Below are 23,595 nucleotides of genomic sequence, written 5' to 3'. Positions count from 1 at the left end.
AAGGGGACAGGACAACTGCACCGCATCAAAGGGATGATGGACGGGGCCATGTACCGTCAAATCTTGTGTGAGAACCTCCTTCCCTCAGCCAGGGCATTGAAAATGGGTCGTGGATGGTATTCCAGCATGACAATAACCCAAAACACACAGCCAAGGCAACAAAGGAGTGGCTCAAGAAGAAGCACATTAAGGTCCTGGAGTGGCCTAGCCAGTCTCCAGACCTTAATCCCATAGAAAATCTGTGGAGGGAGCTGAAGGTTCAAGTTGCCAAACGTCAGCCTCGAAACCTTAATGACTTGGAGAGGATCTGCAAAGAGGAGTGGGACAAAATCCCTCCTGAGATGTAGCTGGCCAACAGGTTTGCACACAAGAAACGTCTGACCTCTGTGATTGCCAACAAGGGTTTTGTCACCAAGTACTAAGTCGAAGGGGTCAAATTCTTATTTCCCTCATTAACATGCAAATCAATGTATAACTTTTTTGAAATGCATTTTTCTGGATTTTGTTGTTGTTATTCTGTCTCTCACTGTTAAAATACACCTACCATTAAAATTATAGACTGATCATTTCTTTGTCAGTGGGCAAACATACAAAATCAGCAGGGGATCAAATACTTTTTTCCCCCACTGTACATGTATATTTACACAAGGGTATTGGTGCAAGTGTGATACTGTTTGCTAATTAAATATCTCATGTGAGTCTAATGGAGATTGCTTTAAATACCGTATTTACATTTTATAAAAATAATACCTAAAACCCAAAGATTCACTGAAAGTGCATGTTTTTTCCTATAATACTAGAATTTTTGAAGATTCTTGATAAGTTTACATTTTGATGGCCTGATGAATGTAAAAGACATTGTATATAATTTATGCATTCTTACCATTTGAACTGTTTTGTTCTTGTAGCCTGTGATGATTGGATCAGCCACTGTCGGCGCAGGGCTGAGTTGGCACAGAACCCTCCCACTGTGTGTGATTGGTGGGGATCGCAAATTGTCATTTTGGATGACCGAGATGTGAAATGTAAAATGACCTACAATATTTTGCTTTAAAAAAAAAAAAAATGCACCAAATTATTTTTGAATAAATTGTTGTTTTTTGTATTGTATGTGCTTTGTTTATATTCTATACGTTTACACACTTTAAAATAAGTGGCACTAATTCTTAATTTATGAATACCTCAGGAATAACATGAATTTTGCTGTTAATCAGATGTATAACAAGGTTAGGGTTACAGACTAGGTTTGGGGTTAGGGCTTATACATGTGATAAACATTACAAGTACATGAGGCATTCGTGTTATTCCTGTGGGATTCACACATGAATTCACTAACAAGTGATTCCCATTATTGTAAAATGTTGCCATATAAATATATATCCTCTGTTAATGAACCTCATTTGTGCCCATAAAACTGACAAAAAGCTTCTTCTCTAGCCATTTTGAAGCACACACACTGAGTATCATGCAGGTCTCTCAGATATCAACTTGCCTTCCAAATATAATGAAGCAATAAATTTCAGGTTTGTTAAGTAGCTTTTCTAAGAAAAAGATTTCTTAGAACTTCCCACCGATGTCCAGCCAAAAGTGCAGACTAATCTGAAGGTCAGCTACCTCTGGAGAGGAATTTGTAAGACAGTGCCAACACACCACACAGCAATTCTCACCCTAGAAACCCTCAGAGAGTTCAACAGGAACAAGAATTAGTCAAGGTGGATAGAGATCACACAGGTTGCTTTTTCATTACATCAGATTTAAGATGGCATATTTCTCATGTGCAGAAAGACACTTTTAAGTTTGTTTTATATTAACATTTTCTGTAGTAAGCATTTTCTAAATGTGGTGTCAAGGAAAACTGCACCCTCAAAAGCTCACTGCGTTGTGCTCCTCTACATTCCTGTATGAAGAATAATTGCTGCCTGATAAATTATTTTGTTAAGGAACCTGATCTATTTTCATTATTAGATCCTGGCTAGGATAGAGGTTTGATAATTAGCCTATGGTTGACATCCAGAGCCCAATTTGAGTGTATATTAATGTATTTAATTAAACCAAAAAAATAATCTTCCATTTTTATTTTTTGATGCACAAAGTAATAGGATTAAGAGCCAGACTGTCTAATGGAGCACCTTCTCAAAGACTGCAGACACATGAAGCCATATTGGCTGGAATCCAGAAAGTGGGTAAACCCCTGAATAGAGGGTATTTGAGGTCGAGCTGAAAAGAGGAAATGGCCCAAAGCTGGAGATTTTTTCAAAGAAAACCTCAGGAAACTAACACTGGGGGTCTTTTAAGGTCAGAAACTGCTGATTGGCAGGAACAATGAAGAGCAATTAGGTACTCTAAGGCAAAAAATAGAGGGGAACAAAGCAAATGTTAGGGAGACTTTTGAAGGCTTCAGAGAAGTTAAATCAGTGTGCAGGACATGTCTGACACTCTACTCCACACAGTGACTGTACCTTCCCTGTTTTTAACATAGACCTGTGGATCCAGGTCTACTGTCACTACCGTTTGTTACTGCTTTACCCCATGTCTCTCGTGTCCTTCAGCTTTTTGTTTCTAATTCTTCAGAGACAAGGTAGCTTTTAAAAAAATAAATCATCATTACTTATTCCTTCTGCATATAGACATTTTCTGGAAATAAATCGCATCCCACTGCACAGAGACGTATTTATGGTTTTGCATGTAAGTAAAGAAATGTGGGGCTTTATAAAACGTTATATTGTGCGTTTACTAATGTCTAATATACTAATGCCTGTAAATATATGTCAATACCCTTGGAGGTGTATTCCAAAGAGTTTGCTTCCATCTAGTGGTGGATTAATAAAATGGTCGAATAGATCTGTCAAAGTCTTAAGAAGCCTTAAATCTACAATTCCCCTCTTCCCTATGACAGATCATTGTAAGCTCATTTGTTGTATTTATTTATTTATTTATTTATTTATTTACAGAAGCCTAATGAATAAAGTAACCAGTTGTAATTATTGTAGAACATTTTTGTTTAATTGATATTATAAAGCTGGAGATAGGTGATGTATCTAACACATGAGTGTGTGAGCATTTGTTGATATTTTTACATATAATAACACATTTCATGGCTGTCCGCCATGTACACGTCTGTAATATTGTGACATTGAATGTTTATGATTTTAAAATGTCATCTAGTTATGCATATACATAACATGCATACATAAAACGAAACGTCTATCTGATCCATTTTACCAATGAGCTTCGAACGAGCCACGACCAAACTACAACTACCACAATTCATTGCTGCGTTTGATACAAAACACATTTTTTATATATTCCCCTTATAAAATAATTATGCGTTTTAGATTCATGTAATATTATTTATCGCATTAAAAAAAACAATCTGTGTTATATATCTGTATTTTGGTTAAATCAATAACATTGTAAATAATACTTCCTGTTCAAAGTTAAATCACGTGAAAAGCACTTGACAAGCTGTGCAACCGAAGGTCCTCTCCAGTCGTTCCTGCAAACAAAGTAGTAAAGAATTACTGAACTATATATATATATTTGCTAATAATATTTATATTTAGGGGGAATCAAGATATGGATGAGGACGGGCTACCAATAGTGGGATCTGGAATAGATTTGACTAAGGTTAGTGTTATGGGTGAATAGCATCGTTACAGGATACGTTTATTCAGCTTAAAAATTAATAATCTTAAATTATCCATAGAATAATATGTGAGAGATGTAACGTTTAACAAGTAGAATTAGCAAAATTGGACGTGCTTGTGTAGCTAAGTCGTTGGTTAGACGTTTATGGTGCAGTCGCTATTTTGCTTTGCATGGTCATAATACGTGCTGTGTTTGTGAAAAGTTGGATAACTTCTAAAAATCACATTGTAGGTACCAGCCATTCAACAGAAGAGAATTGTTGCGTTTCTAAACCAGTTTATTGTGCACACAGTGCGATTTCTCAACCGGTTCTCCACAGTCTGTGAAGAGGTAAGTAGCCATTTGCAGGCTATTTATATTATTATTATTATTGGTAGTAGTAGTATTTGGCAGAAAATGCATAAGGGCAAAAGCTGCATTTTGTGTGTTTCTGTGTTGGCATGATATATTTTGCAGCTTATTAAAATGGGCAGAAATGTTCATTATATTTTTAAGGTAGGCAGATGAGGTTTGTGTTAAACTGAAATGTTATATTAATGGCACACAATGTGCTGAGGATACCCCAGTGTTCAATCCTGTAATGGTTTTTGTTTTCTTCCAGAAATTAGCAAGTATATCTCTTCGAATACAGCAAATAGAAACAACACTGAACATTTTGGAAGCAAAGGTCTGTTGTGCTATACTTCCATTTTCTATTTTTAATATGCCCATGTTAAGACAAACAGTTATTTCTTTAGCAGGTTATACTTAATTGGGCAACTCCCCAGCTAGGTGAAGTTGTGTGCTGCAGTACAAAGCTATATTGTATTTCTATAGGCTGAATCAGTGTTCAACCAATATATTGATAAATAGGCTAGGTATAGGTTAAATGAATAATATCACGAATCTCAGAATAGTATTGCTTCAAATGAAGAGTGTGAAAACTTCCAACCATCAGTGTATAGGAAAAGGCAAGGGCTGTGTCTCGGCCACTGCTAGGGTATTGCTTTTGCTGTTTTACAGAAGCTCACTATGATAAGTTAACTTTTTTCCCTTCTCTCCTGACTCTTAGCTTTCCTCTATTCCTGGTCTGGAAGATGTGAAGGTTGAGGGTTCAAGTCAGAGACAGAGTTCAGAGTCCAATGGCACAGTATCTGTGCCAAATCAATCGGAGGTTCCAGCAGTACCCACCCTGCCTGAGGTAACCCCCACTCTCTCTCTAGCCCCTTTCACACTAGTATCCTCTGCCCAGGGTATGACACATTGTCAATCAGGTAGGGCATGGGCTTTCACACTACATTAAGTAAGCAAGTTAGATCTCCCTCTACCTCTTTCTGGGGTAGGATCCATAGCTCACTCTCCTGTGTTTACAGTGTTTAAATTAAAATAATGACGGGGCTACTTTGGTTTAGGATTGGGGGTTCTAGCTATTTATAGGGCTAGCAAAGCAGTGGGGAATCTTACCAGCATACTACAATGGTTTATAGTTCACATTGTTCAGTCTGGCACTGCAGTACATTCTCACAATTTAGAATAAATATTCAGAATATATGATTTAGTTTGTTACAATAATTGCTATTCACTGTTGCACATTTTACTGTGCTTTGTTAAATCATGCAGTTTATTTATAGATAAATCACCCTTAAGATATTCAGGTGGGAGAACATAGCAACCTTTCTAACTGAAAAATTAAATTTTCTAGTTCTGTTTCTCATTATTATGCAGCAATATTATTGTTTACAGTTGAATTGAAAAATAATTGTCAGGAGCCCTATTGTTTTTGTGTTCTTCTAATGATTTTTATTCCATTGTTGGTTTCAGGCACAGCAAACTACCCAGGAAACAGCTGTCCAGCAGAAAGCCAGTATTGTTAGTGACAATGTCATCACTGTAGCAAAAGACCCACGATATGCCAGATACCTCAAAATGGTGCAAGTGGTAAGTGTGTGTTACTGCTGGAAAGTATCAGTTTACAGTAGCTAAACATGTTTAAGTTAATAAGGAGACTGAGAACAAGGCAGAGCAATGTTCCATCTGTCACAGATTTGAGGGAGAAGATAAACTTCCATAAATTATATTGTAATTAGTAGACTGATTGAATGTGGGTAAAATGATGAAGAAATTCTGAATTAGGGTTTATGTTACTGGAGAAGAAGACAACATTTCAACGTATGTTGCTTTCTATGAAAGCTTATTCGCGCCACAGTGAAAAATAGCTGGAATCTGGAAGCTTCTGACTCCATCGTAATTTTCTGCACAGCGGTGCTGCACACACACTACTGAGTGCCGTGGTGAAACACAGGGCTTATAAACCAATAAACATGTTTTACTAAAACTCTCATAACTGATAGAAAGTATTTTTGAAAGCTGTGCTGCATTTGAGTATCCATGGTTTTGATTGTTTATTTTCATCATGACTGAAGATGGCATAGAGGCGCATTTTTACTGAAAAGTTCATTAAATCGCTTTTCAAAATTCACAATAGCAATTCAAATTAATAAAAACAGTAAATGTTCTCTGAAGATGTTGACTTGGATATCAGCAAACAAAAACTGTCTCCAAATCACAAGCAAGTTCAGATCGTAGTAAAAAATCTAAAGAAAATTTGTGAAAAACACATCTCTCAATGTTAGATAAAACTGAAACTATACGTTATATTTATAAAACTATTTCAAATCCTACATAGTGTTTATCAATGATTCGTATTGCAATATGTTTGACATACGTTTTAAATAAGTTATACTTTCGAGGGCATTTTTCAATATTTATTTTAAAACAAATGCAGCTGTGCTGTGCTTCCTGCACTATAACCTGTCACTGTGTGATCGGCACTGTTGAGCACTGAGCAGGACTTTGAGACCTGAGAGAACCTGACGAGTGTAAAATGCAAATATAAGCCAGACCAGTTTGATCGAATGTATAGAACATGCACATTTTTCCATTTGTGTGAGAAATTGCTCATATACCTTGGTCTTTGTTCTAATGTTTTATATTTGTCCTTTATTTGCCCTTATTCTAATTTATTTAATGGCTTTTTACAATATTTGATTTCTGGTTGTTATTTATGATGAAAAGTTATGTTAAATGTATTATGTTAAATGAAAAAATGTAAAACAGTCCTGCCTTCAGTGCATATTTGACAGAATTTCTCTCTGACATGGAAATATTTGAGGGATAAATGCTAGAAAATGTCTGTTTTTGCATGCTAACAAAAAAAGCAAATATCGGCAGATATTTCAGTCATCGGGAAATTTAGCTAACATTTGACAAATCCATAAACACACTGCCTTTTACCATTTGCCAAACATCAAAATAGTGTCTAAGTCTTTTAATAGGCATGTTTCCTATAAATTATTAAATTTGCCAATGCCTGCTGGTTATAAAGGCAGATTCTGGAATGTGCCAGCTTGAGAACTGCCTTCTATTTAATTACTCTGTAAAACAAGCTGAGGTTGTTTACAGTAACAGCAAAGCTCAAATCGCTGAAGTCAGTTGGATTCAAAACTTAGCACTATCTGTATGCCTATATCACTGTAAAATACATCAAGTTGAGAATAAATCCATTATATATATATATATATATATATATATATATATATATATAGGGATGAAACGGTTACCGGTTTCACGATAAACCACGGTGAAATTCCCGACGGTTAGTATTACCGTTTCAATTTTTATTATCATTAAAACTGTGTTTGATTACCGCGGATTGAAAAAAACACGGTAAATACTGACCCGCATCAACCCAAGTTAGCAGCAGTCTGACGCAGGCGCAGCATGCAGCGTGGGTTTTGTTTTGTGTGAAAACATGGCGGACGGCAGTGACAGCGCTCGGCAGCGTAATTTGTTTTCTAACGCAGTTTTGCCCAAACCACGCCCCGTTTCTGCGCTTTATCAGTCTTACATCTCGTACAGTTATTGTTGATAGATCTACAGTATTTGAATATCATATAACCTTTCCTGTCCTTATAGCTGCAGACATATGTAAACGTTAGACATTGTCTGATTAAAACGCAGGTATTAAAAACGCGGGCATCCGATCTGGGAGTGTTTATGTTTACAAAATGTAAATCGTGTTCAGTCCTTATGGGTCAACAATGGCAACGAGCTGAAAGCAACGCTGACTTATGATCGCGTCGCAATTGACCTGCCCAGCAAAACTCATTCACTGACTCGAGTCTGGCTGATTCGTTCGTCTAAAAAAGAAACCAAGCTGCCTCTCAACTCGTTGAGTGTTAAAACTGAAGACCGTATATCCCATGTTGGTTATTCCTTGCTTAGTGCACAATAAGAAATAACTCTTTATATATATCATATGTGTGTATGAGAGAGAGATTAAATGTATTTTGTGATTTAAAAATGACAAAATTCTAAATCTGAATTCCTATAATGGCTTTGTTGCAAAGCAATATTATCGAGGGCGGCATTGTGCTTTGGCAACATTTATCTTGTTTAACTTGTGCGGTGTTGATCTGTCAATCAAATTGGGCAGACAGCGTTTTGCTGGTGCTGAATAAATACCACAGATTATTTCCACATTCGTTCGAGACTATTTTTGTTCTTAAAAACAATGATTTACTCAAATGCATTTAACCGTATATATTTAAATATTACATTTAGACGTGTTGGATAAATAATGTTAATGCTTCAAACTGTTGTTATCTCCAGTACTCTAAATATATCTTTGTCACAGCTATACTTATTTATATTTAATTTAACCCAGTGAACCAAATACAGATTTTCCCTGGCTTTTAAATGTAGTTTGTGAACGCCTCGTTCTTTACAGTTTAAATAAATCTATCTAACAATCCTGTTTTGGTCTGCATTGGTTGTTGTCGTTTCATTGAATCAGTGAATGGAATGAACTAATTGAATTGATAAACCAAACTGAACTGAAACAAATTAATCGAGTAATTAAAAAGAGTGCAACTGCCCGTCACTACTGTACTGTGACAGCTCAAACTGTCTAAGTCTCTCCGAGTCTGTCCAATCAGCGCTCTCAGGTTGTTGGCCAATGACGGGGATCTATTAGGCTAGAACCCGCCCCTAGCAGAAACGGCGATAACACATTATGTAGTATAGTCACACAACAACATCAGGCAGTCGTCAACTTGGTTCATGCACATTGCTTTACTTGTGCTGCTTTTTGTATGCACATTTTGATTTGGTTACTTAAGGTGCTGCACTAGGAACACTTTTACCTCTCATGGCCACATGGTGCCATCTTTAATGTTAATGTTATTATTTCAATGTTTATGCACACAAAAAGTGCATAGTGCTGCTAATTTTATTTTTTGTTTGTTGTTTTTAAATATACAACAATGATTTGTGCTGGAAATGTTCAAAAAGTACTGATACACACACATTTTAACAATACTGCGATAATACTGATAACCATGCTCATTTTGGTCACTATAATCATGATATGAAATTTTCATACCGTTTCATTCCTAATATATATATATACACATACATACATACACAGCTCTGGAAAAAATTAAGAAACCACTACAATTCTTTCTTAAATAAGCATCTCTACATGTATGGCAGCCATTCCATTCCAGTGTCTATTGAATTCCAACACAGGCACACCTCATTCTACTGAATGAGGTACTGATTAGGTGATCACCTGAACCAAATCTTATTTAATGAGGAAAAGTATAAAAACCACTGCTGTGGTCATCACTATCCTCTTGCAATAGGACCAGCTGGATGTCAAAAACAGTGCTAGTAGTACCTCAAAAGTAATTGTAATAAAAAAATTGACCATGCCAAAAGAGTTGAAAAGGAAAGTTTTGAGTGAGAAAATTAAGGGTTCAATTCTGGCTTTACTGGCAGAGGGATACAGTGAGCGTCAGGTTTCTTCCATCCTTAAAATTTGAAAGACGGTGGTTCATGAGAACAAGGTCAAGCAGCAGACATTGGAGACAACAAAGCTACAGATAGGGCGAAAATGACTGGGATGACCGTCAACTAATTCGAATGTCACTCAACAACTGTAGGATGACAACAAGTGACCTACAAAAGAATGGAAAATGGCAGCTGGGGTGAAGTGCACAGTGAGGACGGTTAGAAACAGGCTCCTTCGGGGCAGGGCTGAAGTCGTGCAAAGCTGGAAAAAAACCCTTCATCAATGAGAAGCAAAGAAGAGCCAGGCTGAGGTTTGCAAAAGACCATAAGGATTGGACCGTAGAGGTCTGGAGTAAGGTCATCTTCTCTCATGAGTCCAATTTTCAGCTTTGCCCAACACCTGGTCATCTAATGGTTAGACATAGACCTGGAGAGGCCTTCAAACCACAGTGTCTCGCACCCAGTGTGAAATTTGGTGGAGGTTCGGTGATGATCTGGGGGTGCTTCAGCAAGGCTGGAATCGGGCAGATTTGTCTTTGTGAAGGACGCATGAATCAAGCCACATACAAGATTGTCCTGGAAGAAAACTTACTTCCTTCTGCTCTGACAATGTTCCCCAGCAGGACAATGCTCCATCCCACACAGCCAGGTCAATCAAGGTGTGGATGGAGGAGCACCAGATCAAGACCCTGTCATGGCCAGCCCAATCTCCAGACCTGAACCCCATTGAAAACCTCTTGAATGTGATCAAGAGGAAGATGGACGGTCACAAGCCATCAAACAAAGCCGAGCTGCTTGAATGTTTGCGCCAGGAGTGGCATAAAGTCACCCAACATCAATGTGAAAGACTGGTGGAGAGCATGTCAATACGCATGAATGCTGTGATTTGAAAATCAGGGTTATTCCACCAAATATTGATTTCTGAACTCGTCCTAAGTTAAAACATTAGTATTGTGTTGTTTAAAAATTAATATGAACTTATTTTCTTTGCATTATTTGAGGTCTGCGTCAATGCATCTTTTTGTAATTTTGACCAATTGTCGTTTTCTCCAGATAAATGCTCTAAATGTAAAAAAAAAAAAAAAAAAAATCATTTTACCCAAACACATACCTACAAATAGTAAAACCAGATGAACTGATATTTTTGCAGTGGTCTCTTAATTTTTTCTAGAGCTGTATATACACACACACATACACACGTATATTCTAACTTTTATTAAAGCTGTTCTTTTCTAAAAATAAAAAGCTTTTTTTTCTTCAAATATGCAATTTTTATTATTACTATGTGAAAATTCTGTTTGACTACCTACAGAAGTGAATGTCTTCATTTCAGTTTGGACAAAACTTGATATTGTAGTAGAAAATATACATCACTTGTTTATGGGAGTATTCTGTACAAATTGTTAACATTCCCTGTAACAGTGCTACATTTATATGCAGAATTCAGAAAGTACTGTTTCCCCTTAATATATGACTGCAGATATCATTATGTAGACTACTAGACATGTATTTCAGTTTCACCAGTTACATATTTTGCATTCTGTCTTGCCAAGCTAATTAAAGACTTAGGAGATGGCTTAAAAAGTATTGTCACAACCACATGTAACTTCCTGTTTAATCGTACTTTTTTTTTTTACTTGTCTCTTCAGGGTGTTCCTGTCATGGCAATAAAGAACAAGATGGTGTCTGAAGGGTTGGATCCCTCATTGCTTGAGTATGTCCTGTTGGTGTAATCTAAGAAAAGAAGACCAGAGTATGTCAGGAACAGGGAGGGGTTAGAGGATAATGCAGCAAAGAGCAAATAAAGGACAGTGGGGTTGAGGAGATGACCATTTTGACCAGTCTTCTGACAATTTAGACTAGTTGTAATTTTCTTTAACCTAGTCCACCTCAGACATGATCACATGTCTAAGCTTCCCCTTTTTCATTATTCTAGCACAAGTTCCCTGTTTATTTTGGGGCAGAGAGCTGGGTTCTCAGGTAGAAGCTGACCTCTTCTGGTCCTGTCTTCTGTCTTCTTGAATAGAAGTGCATGTCTGTTTAGCATAGTAACAGTAGAGCCCTTCCCAGAACCATAATAGTATGTGCAAATCCCAACCTCAGACTTCTCTTACGTGTTAATCAGTCATGTAGAAAGTGTCTGGTGTCTCTTTCTCAAATGCCTCAGGGGGGCGCAGTTGCTCCTTATGTGTAATCTGGTTGTGAAAGATCAAGGCTGCAGGTGCACATTAATCGTATTATTCTTAGATATAGAATGAAAATGAGATTCACCAATGCAAACTAGCCAACAAATGCCAGTCATCCCCTTAATGCCAGAAAGGAAATGTTATGTTTTTTGTTGATAATTCAGTTTCATGATTTACTGTTCAGTTGACCTTTCAATCTGCCGCCCCTCCCCCCCGGCTCTAGCACACCTGACGCTCCTGTCACAGACGGAGGGATTAAAGCCACAGAGGGGGAAGACGACAGCTCTGGCAGCGAGTCCTCTTTTAGCGACTGAGACCTGGGAGCACCGGCAGCCAGGTGGCTCTCAGCCCCCAGTGCTCCTTAAAGGAGGTGTGGGAGGAGACGAGGCAAGCGTGCTCGTGAAAAGGCAGAGCAGGATGGGAAGGTAGAAGGTGAGTCAGGAACATTGACAGGAAAGGCCAGACTTTGGCCCTCTGAAGAAAATGGAACAATGCAGTGAGCAGCTTAATCACATCTCTTGTGGAAAACCACCGCAGAGGATTTTTTATATATTTTTTCTTTGTATTTTGCTTGAAATCTGTATCTTGAGAGTTGCAATCCCATTTTGCTCGGATTGACGTCTGTGTGTTGTTCTTGTCATCATGTCCTATCCAATTCATGAGGAATAAAAAAAAAAAAAAAGTAAAAAGCATTTAACTCCTCAAAACTTCAGAGCATTTGTTTCTCAGGCCCTACTCATAATGGTGTGTAATGTTACTTGCCTTTTTTTTTTTTTTCTGTCGGATTTTTATTTTCCTTTTCTTTAACATTAATCAACTGTGGAGAATACGACATTGAAATATTGTAGAAAGACAGGTTAAATCGTGGCTGTGTTTTAATTAACCACTAGTATAACAATCAATACAATAAATGTAACTATCTGTAAGGAGTGCTGATTACTCTGACATGAAGGAGCAATACTATTTGAAAGCATTATTTTACTTTTATTTAACCTTTTGGTGGCTCTTTATAAGAATTAACTATAAATTATATAATCTTTAATTTGTATTCTGTGAATGAAGTAAGTTTTGCACTACTGGAAAGGTAGGTAATTTTGGCGTTTTTTTAATTACATTTAATGTCCTCTTTTTTTCATTTTTATCATTAGATTGTGTGTCAATTCTTGTATTAACTAACAAATGAATCACTTCTCAGAGGTAAATGTATCCAGCTAAAACAACTGAGGGCCTGAGTTCTCAAAATTGGGTAATGTGCAAGGGAAAAAAATACGATAGAATTACTGCAACATACGTTCAGCTAATCTACCAGGGGCAGTAGACTCTGGAGCGAAGGCCCATGAGGTGAGGCACTCTGCTGTTGTACCCTTGAGCAAGGTACTTTACATGACGATAACAACTTTTGAGTTCCCAGGTTTCAGTAAAGTGCATTAAGATTATTTTGAATCTCTTTCTTTTGATTTTTTTTTTTTTTTTTTTTCTTCAGGTGGGTATTTGTAATATTATGCATGAACATAAAATAACATTAAAAAGTACTGCCAACCTTTTTTAGATCTCAGTGATGAAAAATTAACCACAGAGCTCTTTGAGATGTTTTCTGCAAGCTTCAAAGGAGTTGCTGTGTTGCTTTCTATCTCTCAGACTTGCACATGGTTTTCACACTGCTGAAAACACTTTGAACTGCTTAAGGCAGCGAACATCACTTTGACCTCAAAACCAATACATAAAAGCAGAATGAGAATAGACACCAGTGTAAATTCATTATATTCTGTGGCTTTTCTCAACCATTTTGAGCTGCGTTTGTAAGTATGTTACAGAACCTAATAAACATACCAACGGCCTGTAATCAATTGTAAATAATTTACCAACTTTACCAATTATTTTCTTTCAGTCATGTAAGTCCGGCAATCAACTTTTTGTGTTGCAGTTTCACCTTGATAAACTACAAACTTGTTCCGCTTTTTCAGGTAATAATGTAACTTTCAATTTTCCTATCAGTAGATAAAATGCAATGTGATAAACTCTCCACCTTCATGTGTTTAATAAGCTTTAATACCCTCAGTGGAGTAGCAACAGATTTGCTGAAAGGAAGCTTGTTTTTGTGAGGGTGTGTGTGTGTATGTATGTATGTGTGTGTATGTATATATATATATATATATATATATATATATATATATATATTGTGACAAACCACCTTGGCTGTACACGTGTGCGGGTCTTCTCTCTGGTCTTCTTAGGAGTAAAAACAAGTCATGACCCAGGGAGGAGGTTGCAAAAACAGGGCTGTGCCTGTATGTTTACTTCAAACAAAACAGAAAACAAAACCTAACTCCCACTGGAGTTGTAACTAATCTTACATAATCATTCTATTTTAAACAAAGTCTGGAATAAATATGTCTTGGCTTTGTCCTTATGAGCTACCTCTGTTTTCCAGATCACTCACCCTTTTGTCTCTCTCTTCTCTCACTCTCTCAGGTACGCCTTATATACCTGGTGAATAATTGAGGAAGTAGCACCAGGTGACCACATTAGGTGGTAGAATGGCTGCCTGAGGGTTTCTGGGAAATGTATTTGTCTAGGGTCAGTATTCTACCCTAGAGTACAGACCTTGCAGCAGACCTGGCCTAACATATCTGCCATGTATGACCCTGCCCCTTGGTTTGTCACTATATATATATATATACACACACACACGATTTTTTTTTATTATTTGCTTCTATTTGGAAATTCTACAACTGCATTTCATTTAGTGGTTAAAATTTTCACAAATACCCACTTTTTGCACACAGCATTTGGGATTTCTGCTAATGATGTACAAGCAGTCATAAGATGTAAAAAAACACACACAAAAAAACACTCATGACTTAATGACCCTGATCTGTGGGTGTCGGCAGACTGTTTTCAAGAAGTGCATTGTATACTCTGCCTCACCCTAGCTGCTGTTGCACTGTTCAGTCGCTAGTGAAGTTGATTCTAAAAGCAACTGTCATCACTCCAAAAATCTCTTAACAGTTGCTGATTGGTCGCTATTGAGTCTGAAGGTTGTTAAGGCCTGTTAAAACAAGTCAAAGTTTTAGCTGGTGCTGTTTTTCTTGTACTATACCAGCTGTGTAAAAGAAACTGAAACGGAGCCATAGATACAGTTTCAACTAGACTGACTGTATATCAGCTTTCCACATTATTATTATGATTATTATAATTACAACACCACTCAAATGAAAATGGGAAGGGGTGTCAATATTGTTTAGAGATACCAAATTGTCATTTGTCATCCACTGATGTTTCATTATACAGTAACCTTCAACTAAACAGGAAACAAACCTGACCTGTGCAATGCAAGGAGGTTTATATTTGAGTGTATCTGTCTCATTGTGGTAAGCCTGGGGTTTTTGCCAGAACAGACTGGGAAGGTTGTGTTGTGAAACTTAATAGTTTGAGATTGAATCATGCAACATCCATCAAGCCATAGTCTTTCTCATTCTCCAGTCTATCATCCTGTGGCAGCTTTTGTTTTTCTCTCCTCCATGCCTAACAGCCTAGTTTCCTTTCTTGTATTAATAACACCAGCTTGTATTGATTAGACTGTGTAAAGCGCTCTATGACAGCTCTAGGAAGGGTGCTATACCAAACGAAGATCGAATGATCGATAATGCTGTCCAAAGACACACCACAAGCATGCATTTCCAAGGGCAAAAACACCACTAACACCACTGTCAAAAGAAAGCTATGATATGTAGATTTCAGCAAAGCTCCTCTAATTCACATATTTGATGAGCATTTGGCTAGAAAATAATAAAATAAGTCCTTAAATACAAGTTTGACAAAAAGCCCTCTTCATACAAAAAGAACCATGGCAGAGGGTAATGTACATATATTCAGATTGTGGGTGTGGATACCTTCCTCAAATAAATCAAAAGAAAGTATATTAAAAAAAAGGAAAGCTATGAAAGTCAGTAGGTAATTACGTTACCTGAATAAAGCTATTTTTTAATGGCTGTATAGATCTAGAAAATAAGAGTTTACAAACAAGAGGAGGCCATTCGACCCATCGTGCTTGTTTGGTGTCCATTAATAACTGAGTGATCCAAGGATCCTATCCAGTCTGATTTTAAATGTTCCCAAATGTTCAGCTTCAACCACATCCAGATTGTGATGACTCTCTGTGTGAAGAAGTGTCTCCTGTTTTCCATTTTGAATGCCTTGAAGCCCAATTTCCATTTGGGTCCTCGGGTCCGTGTGTCCCTGCTGATCTGGAAAAGCTCCTCTGGTTTGATGCCGATGCCTTTCATGATTTTGAAGGCTTGAATCAAGTCTTCAAAATCAATTTTAAAAGTATTGCCATATCTTAGAAGTCTTGACATAAGTGAGCATACTATTTCAAGAGAAATACCATAACCCATTGTTCTACAATCTATTAAAGCGTGCGTTGGATGTTGAATAACAGGAAAACATTCACCAGCACTGGCATTGTAATAAATGGTAAGTGCTTTTTCATTTACATGAAAAGCATCTCTAACATCATAAAAAAACATAATAATAATAATAGAACCTCCTTTAACCTTCTTTTTAAAAATAATCCCTTAATTCCCTGCAGCAGCGAAAGGCCATGATATGATTTCTCAACAAAGTGCGATGTCAGGGAAATAATAGAATCTCTGGCTTCCAAATCAGTGTAAATGTCTGTAAAAGGGGGAAAATAGTGTGAGAAGAAACTAATTGCAGGAGCTCTTTTGAATGCATTTTTTTCTAACCTTCCCATACATATATCTGCAGAAAATATTTCACAACCGCAGGATCACAATTTTCCATAATATCACAACACTGCTTGTATTTCAGACTGCCGGGTAGCTGTGTCAACAGATAATTCCTGAAACTTAATTTCACAATTAGTTGGCATAGCTAAGTTCCTTAAAATCTATGTTTTATGCACTGAAAATACAGGAGGGTGTCCAAGCATTTATCACCGACTAGTTTCTGTCTTCAAATATATTTAAACTTTTCTATTTTAAGGTGGCACAAAAGTCTTTCTTGCTTGACAGGAAATTTACTTTTTATAAATAACCACAGTCAATTTTAAATACAGGAAACAAAGACATTTGATAGGATATTATGATTAATAGTAAATAAAACCAATCCTTAATACTTCTAAGAAAGTATAGAATTGTATAATGCCCGAATTTAGTTAAAAATATAAATAATAATGAGAGGTGTATAAGAATAAAAAAAATCCACAAACCTGAAATTCTTTAATGTAGGTCAGGAAATAAAAGATAAATCCAAAGGCCACTATCCATTCACACACTGCACTGGCCATACGGTAAGGGTCTTCCTAGGAGGCAGAAGGAGAATGAACAGTATGAATTGAGGCTGATCTGAGGTAAACTGAGTTTACAGAACATTAGGAACTCCTTCATAATATTGAGTCCTCTGTGTATAAATAGAATTTTGGACAACCCCAGCTGATGTATGTAGTAGGTAAATAAAGGTTATTTTTGCCTATAGACTCGCCAAATGAATGATAATGCCATGAGGACAAGATCATTGGATCCCCCGGCCCAACTAGGTAGAATAAGCCAAGGAGCGGTAATGGGGGTGCAGAAGGGAGATAAAGCAATGAATGCTGGGAAAGTGCATTTATTGTTGGATACTTATGCTTAGATTGAGGTTGACCTACTCCCGTATGGCCTTTTCTTTCAAGATATATGTATTTATCACAATTTAATTAATGTCTAAAACACATCTTTATTATACCAGCAATTGTGTTGTTAATGAGTACCTCTTTATAGGATTCCCAATGTGGATCGGAATGATTCACATAAATTGCACATATGATCACTGGTGAAGTGAAGAGTCAAGGGTTAGTGATGAAGATGATAAGGCAAAGCAGTGAAATCAACAACTGGATATTACTCTTCTTCCATGACCTTGGTAGAAGTTTGAATCATAATGTGAACCATTATGATCAAATCCAGGACTATAATTCATTCTCACTTGTGATTGCAAGCCATTTTATTTGTGAGCCAATCATGCTCTGTTTTATTATCTGTTTAGTGCAAAAGCTACACAAAAACTATAGGCTAGTGCAGATTTCTTTTTTTAATTCAAAGGATACTTGGGAATACAGCAACGACGGAGATTATGGAGATCACCATACGGACACGGCACAAGGGCAGAGAGGAGCCGTGTGGGACTGACATGTAGGAGACAATAGACTGGAGGAGAATATAAATGACGCCAAAGAGGAATGCAATGAGCGCACCAATGTCATGGACGCTTGTTATGACTGTTTCCTGCAATCACAGAAAGCAAAAACAATGAAAGGAGAAAAAAGCAGGACATGGATACACATACAGTGCCTTGGGAAAGTATTCAGACCCTTCCTGTGGTGTCTCAATTTGTAAAATTACAAAATTATGCTTAGATTTTAAACTTATTAAAAACTTGAATGCTCAAACCAAAGACATTTAAGGGTAAGATAAGTTACAGTAAATGTCAGCAAAAACTGAATGAGAAAAACAAATGTTGATTGCATATGTATTCAGACCCATCAACTCCATATTTGGTGGAAGCACATTTGTCCTTCCACTGATTTTCCATAGGATTCAAGTCAGGACTTTGACTGGGCCAGTCAGGGACATTAATTTTCTTACTCTTTGAATGTGTGCAGTAGGTTGTGTATAGAACTCTTATGATTTCCTATTTGAAAGTGACATGCCTGCAAGCTTTAAAGCAATAAAATGTGAAAACCATCAGAGGTTCTGAATATTTTTGCAAGGCACCACATATACAATATACACTATGATTTTAATAGTTGCATAACATAATATTGATAACACAACCACAAAGCACCTAACTATTCCCAGGGATAACACTGATAATTACAATGCACCATGGAAGTAGATGGTATTTCTATAATTCTAGCTCATAGGCAGTCACACACTAGCAACAAAAACTTCAGAGGATATTGTACTCTAACTGTGTTAAAAGATGTGCATGTATTTTACCATATACAGTCAATTCTATACTTATATACTTGATGTAGAACAATGCTCAGAAAGGGTGCAGTATTCTTAAGATATATAATAGTATTTTATGTACCTGGAAAGAAGCCACAACACACATCCCCATGCACCCAATTAGCCCCACATAGAATGTAATGTGATTCAGTCTTGGGTTAACTGTATGAGTTGCTTCATTTAACTTCTCCACAAACTTGTACCTTGTGTACATGGTGGCCACACCTGAAAAAGTGTGAATGGAAAAATACAAACAAGAATGAATGGGTTAGTAGTGTTCAAAATTTCCCAAGAGAAATGTATTCCACTTTAATTGTAAAATGTGAATTTGTTTTAGTATTAAAAAAACATCCACAACAATCCAGACTAAATTAATGAAATAGCACTTTGCTTTCTGTTGTCTGTGGATTTTCATTTTGTCTTTTCTACCAAGGAAAAACTCAATTTAGCTTGCAAACCCCACCTGCTATTAAGGTCTTTCAAAATCAACATATTTCTGCTTTCGGTTTCCTCAGAAAGGGAAGTTGGGCTTTGGCTTTCAGTTATGCTTCGAACTTGAGGGAAAAGCCCATGAAAAGATCACCTGCTATTTCTAGTAAATTTACATGTCTGACATCTGGCTGTGGTAGGGTTACTATAGTGATTAAATCAAAACAAGCCAGTGCAGCTCCATACCATCAGGAGAGGGCTCCAGTTTTCTTATCATGCCAGTGGATGAATAATTAATTAATATTAATCAGCACGTAATGTGAAAGCAAATTAATAAAATAAAAGTGATTGTTGAATTACCAGCAGGTTACAACACTTAACGACAAACATTGTTGATATTATACTTTATTTACAGATTACAGATTCATTAACAGATCATGACACTTTGGTATGAATGTAGAGAAGAAAAACATGCAAGTGAATACGGATCTGTATGTTCGCTGATCATAGGTATGTAAGAATTGTAAAAAGTGTGAAGAATTCAGCAATACCCAGCACCTGTTTTCACTGTTATTCATCTTATACCGTGTTTACACCATGTGCTCTCAGGATAAGTCTAAGCCTTCTCAGGGCTATGTAAAGCCAAGATATTGTATCAATACAAAAATGATTTACTTCTGTATTTACCCAAAAATGCTGAGATAACAATCATTATGCTGAAAATGCCACTTTCAGGGGTGTGTGTCCCTGTGTCACTGCAAAACAAAGGGGAAAAAGATGAAAACTTAAAAACACCACATAAACAGGCACAACAAGAACACAAATATTTAATTCGACAATTGTTTCTAAAACTTCAGAGCAAAACTAAAGTTTCTATTGGTAAAATATTTTTAAAAGGTCAATTGAAAGTTTTTTTTTTTTTTTTTACAAATCCCCTTTTCTGAAGCCAACTTCATTCTTTGGCCTGCATAGCCTGTTTGGTTCAAGAGTCTAGAACCACTTCATACCTGCATTCATTTTCAGATCATCACACTGTGTGTGCAGGTGTATTGAATAAAAGGAGTCATGAGTTAAGTTGGGTTACTATAGGGAGCTAACCAGCAATATTGTGAAGAACGATTACTGCTAATACACCATACCTTCATATTTTACCACCATATTTCTGAACAGTTTGACCTGTAATTTGTATATCAGACTTTAAATATCAGGGCTGATGATTAACAAAATGCACATTGCCCACAACCATGTATTTTGTCTCCCTCATCCGATTTCACACCTAAACAACAGCACGCCCAGACCAGAACCTCCAGGTTTACTACAGCATGCAGGTCAGCAGATCAGAAAAAATGACCAGGTAGTAAGATTCCTGGACTATGTACTGTGAATTTTACATCAATGGATGAGTCTACAACTCTCATTGTTCTTTTCCCAATCTTACCAAATGGATAAACCATATATGAGAGAGGGAGACAGAGAGAGATACTTAATGGATTGCCTAACTCAAGATATGTATCTTATATAGTCTATTTAAAATGTATGTCATTATGCTTTAATAAAGATATGTATACTATATACTTATTATATTACTGACAAATCAAGGGAAATAGTTTTTATTCCTGTGGTAGTTTACAGCAAACTGTATTTATGCTGTAATACAGGTCCCAAATTTATTTATTTTTTAACTTATTGACTGATTTATTGATCACATTAAAACATGAAGACAGATTAGGTAAGTGCATGGTTTCCCAGTCGGTCTGTAAAGTTAAAATACAGAACAATTTAGTTCTGCCTCGAGTCATACACGCAGGAAACTACTCCCACATAGCATTTACTGAAAGCAGATGTTATCTGGAAAAAATCCAAATGATCAACTCAGTGGCTAAAAAGTGAAACTGGTTTTGCTTTGTTTTGTTTGACTTGATTGATAGATCATCCAGCGTGTGATCTCCAAAATTAATTGAATGACAAAGACTTAGAACACTTTTTACACCTTCAAAAATAATTGACACTTTTGTTGTAGTACTAGGTAACGTAGCACTGCGGTCGGTATACGAGGAAGAGATGCGTTATTGTAGATAGACTGACACTATCAATTGTTTATATAATAAACCCAAAATCGATTATGTGCATGGAACTAAAATAGCCCAAATTACATATATCGACTAGTTGTAAATGCATCTCTCCTATATCAATAAAGAAAATACACATTAGTTGTTTCTCGACCAAAACTGGTAATCTGCAGTATTTGTTACAACAAGCTTGACTGATCGAAATAAATGGAAACGCATATGTTTATCCTCTGACACTTAACAATGACATCCAGCTTACCTGATATACGGAAATACTGGAGGGACGTGATGTTCGAACAAAGAGATGATGTAGGAAACGATGAAGGAGCAAGAAGACCAAATCACCAAGAAAGTCGGCAAAAAACACATCCCTTCCATTAACCAGAACATTTTGTGTGCAGTGTGTGGCAGATCAGACAGGCGGTCACAGCACTGGGATGTCGAGGAAAGTGAGGTTCAGGAGCTGCCTGAAGTAAGTTTGAACTCTGGCCATGTCTTTGCACCAATGGCAAATGGAAACTGTTACTCCGACTCGCTGCAACGAAAATGTACTGCTCGGCGGTCACGTGGGTAGTGGGAACCCGCGCGTTTGAACTCGTCCCCTGAAGCTTTGTCTCTCAGCTAATGAGTTACAGAAATATCACAGTACCCTCTTCCTGGTTGATACAGATCTTCAATTTCGAGTTCTCTTTTTTCCAGTTTTGAATAGACACGTTATGTACTCTAGAGGTGAGAGATTCCAATTCAGATAGCGGTTCCAGGCTGATGTTTGCAGCAATTTGCACATGATTAAATGTTCACAATAAATAATCCCAGAAACTAGAGGTAGTTATGGGACAGAGGGAGAGAGAAACACCAGGAAACAAAATCTGTGAAAACAAAATCTCTAACAGATAAAAAAAAATGGGTGTACAATTTGCAATTTCGGCAATATTGCAATGTGCAATTTGGTCAAAATATCAAAAAGCAATCTCAACAAAAGTAAATATCCATTAAATAAGTCAGCCAATTTCACAGTCATATCATTCCTCATACATTGAACCAATGTCATCATCTCCTTTCAGCAAGCAACCTTCATTTAAAAAACAAATAAACCATACAATAAATAAGCATGCCAAATAAATGAAAGAACCACAGTTTCTACACAATAATTCTAATATAAAATGCATTACAAGCACTTCAATATTAACCCCGAAACACCTGTAACAAACCAAATTGGTTAATTGATGTTTAAGCCATTACACAAATATTAAATTATTAATCAGCACTATGTTTCCTTAATCTTATTACAGTAATGCATAATTAAGTTCATATATATATATATACACCGATCAGCCATAACATTATGACCACTGACAGGTGAAGTGAACATCACTGATAATCTCGTTATTATGGCACCTGTCAGTGGGTGGGATATATTAGGCAGCAAGTGAACATTTTGTACTCAAACTTGATGTGTTAGAAGCAGGAAAAACGGGCAAGCGTAAGGATCTTAGTGACTTTGACAAGGGCCAAATTGTGATGGCTAGATGACAGGGTCAGAGCATCTCCAAAACTGCAGCTCTTGTGGGGTGTTCCCAGTCTGCAGTGTTCAGTACCTATCAAAAGTGGTCCAAGGAAGGAAAATCGGTGAACCGGCGACAGGGTCATGGGTGGCCAAGGCTCATTGATGCACGAGGGGAGCGAAGGCTGGCCCATGTGGTCCGATCCAACAAACGAGCTACTGCAGCTCAAATTGCTGAAAATGTTAATGCTGGTTCTGATGGAAAGGTGTCAGAACACACAGTGCATCGCAGTTTGTTGCGTATGGGGCAGTGTAGCCTCAGACCAGTCAAGGTGCCAATGCTGACCCCTGTCCACTGCTGAAAGTGCCTACAATGGGCACGTGAGCATCAGAACTGGACCACGGAGCAATGGAAGAAGGTGGCCTGGTCTGATGAATCACAAGTTCAAAGTGTTGACTTTGCCTCCAAATTCCCCAGATCTCAATCCAACCGAGCTTCTGTGGGATGTGCTGGATAAACAAGTCCGATCCATGGAGGCCCCACCTCACAATTTACAGGACTTAAAGGATCTGCAGCTAACGTCTTGGTGCTAGATACCACAGCACACCTTCAGAGGTCTAGTGGAGTCCATGCCTCGACAGATCAGGGCTGTTTTGCTGGCAAAAGGGGGACCTACACAATATTAGGCAGGTGGTCATAATGTTATGACTGATCGATGTATATATATATATATATATATATATATATATATATATATAATTATGGACAAGTACTAGTATAAAAATGGTATTAATGCTATTAAAAATGTTATTGGGTTGCCTGGAGGTGAGGCGATAAACCCCTCTTAAAATGCATATGATTTGTGGGCTTTACATTGGCATCAGAAGTGTGGGATGGAAACCCATGGCTCATG

The 23,595-nt window shown here is 37.1% G+C and overlaps 3 protein-coding genes across 4 annotated transcripts in view; 2 read left to right on the top strand and 1 right to left on the bottom strand.

The window, feature by feature from the left end:
- Positions 1-1,110, top strand: part of nup37 (nucleoporin 37) — a 34,878-nt gene extending 33,768 nt beyond the window's left edge. The window contains exon 10 of the mRNA XM_066705482.1: positions 909-1,110. Coding sequence (XP_066561579.1) covers positions 909-1,022 — 114 coding nt within the window. The 3' untranslated portion in view covers positions 1,023-1,110. The remainder of the gene's footprint in view (positions 1-908) is intronic.
- Positions 1,111-3,439: 2,329 nt separating this feature from the next.
- washc3 (WASH complex subunit 3) lies at positions 3,440-12,592 on the top strand. Its single transcript, XM_066705479.1, has 7 exons — positions 3,440-3,627; positions 3,880-3,978; positions 4,250-4,315; positions 4,700-4,828; positions 5,449-5,565; positions 11,130-11,194; positions 11,890-12,592. The coding sequence occupies exons 1-7, from the start codon at positions 3,577-3,579 to the stop codon at positions 11,978-11,980; spliced, it is 618 nt and encodes a 205-aa protein (XP_066561576.1). The 5' UTR covers positions 3,440-3,576; the 3' UTR covers positions 11,981-12,592.
- A 1,336-nt stretch (positions 12,593-13,928) lies between these two features.
- On the bottom strand, positions 13,929-21,768 carry dram1 (DNA-damage regulated autophagy modulator 1). 2 transcript variants are annotated; one of them, XM_066705478.1, is made up of 7 exons: positions 21,437-21,768; positions 19,796-19,863; positions 18,762-18,904; positions 17,776-17,953; positions 17,440-17,498; positions 16,900-16,992; positions 13,929-15,975 (listed from the first exon to the last, which is right to left on the bottom strand). In XM_066705478.1, the coding sequence occupies exons 1-7, from the start codon at positions 21,565-21,567 to the stop codon at positions 15,970-15,972; spliced, it is 678 nt and encodes a 225-aa protein (XP_066561575.1). In that variant the 5' UTR covers positions 21,568-21,768; the 3' UTR covers positions 13,929-15,969. The 2 variants fall into 2 exon arrangements, with proteins under 2 accessions (XP_066561575.1, XP_066561574.1); XM_066705477.1 differs by having other exon boundaries at positions 13,929-16,343; positions 21,437-21,767.
- Between the last annotated feature and the right edge of the window lie 1,827 nt (positions 21,769-23,595).

Source organism: Amia ocellicauda, chromosome 5 (genome assembly GCF_036373705.1).
Source record: "Amia ocellicauda isolate fAmiCal2 chromosome 5, fAmiCal2.hap1, whole genome shotgun sequence".
Classification (NCBI taxonomy): Eukaryota; Metazoa; Chordata; class Actinopteri; order Amiiformes; family Amiidae; genus Amia; species Amia ocellicauda.
Note: the sequence above shows the minus strand (reverse complement) of the source record. Positions and strands in the feature narration are given on the sequence as shown.

Excerpts from the sequence above, each read along its gene's own strand:
- washc3 (XM_066705479.1), top strand. The coding sequence starts at position 3,577 with ATGGATGAGGACGGGCTACCAATAGTGGGATCTGGAATAGATTTGACT. Across the intron at positions 4,316-4,699 it reads TGAACATTTTGGAAGCAAAG|CTTTCCTCTATTCCTGGTCT; the intron begins GTCTGTTGTGCT and ends CCTGACTCTTAG. Across the intron at positions 11,195-11,889 it reads TTGGATCCCTCATTGCTTGA|CACACCTGACGCTCCTGTCA; the intron begins GTATGTCCTGTT and ends CCCCGGCTCTAG.
- dram1 (XM_066705477.1), bottom strand. The coding sequence starts at position 21,567 with ATGTTCTGGTTAATGGAAGGGATGTGTTTTTTGCCGACTTTCTTGGTG. Across the intron at positions 19,864-21,436 it reads CCAGTATTTCCGTATATCAG|TGACACAGGGACACACACCC; the intron begins GTAAGCTGGATG and ends TTTGTTTTGCAG. Across the intron at positions 18,905-19,795 it reads TGTTATCTCAGCATTTTTGG|GTGTGGCCACCATGTACACA; the intron begins GTAAATACAGAA and ends ACACTTTTTCAG.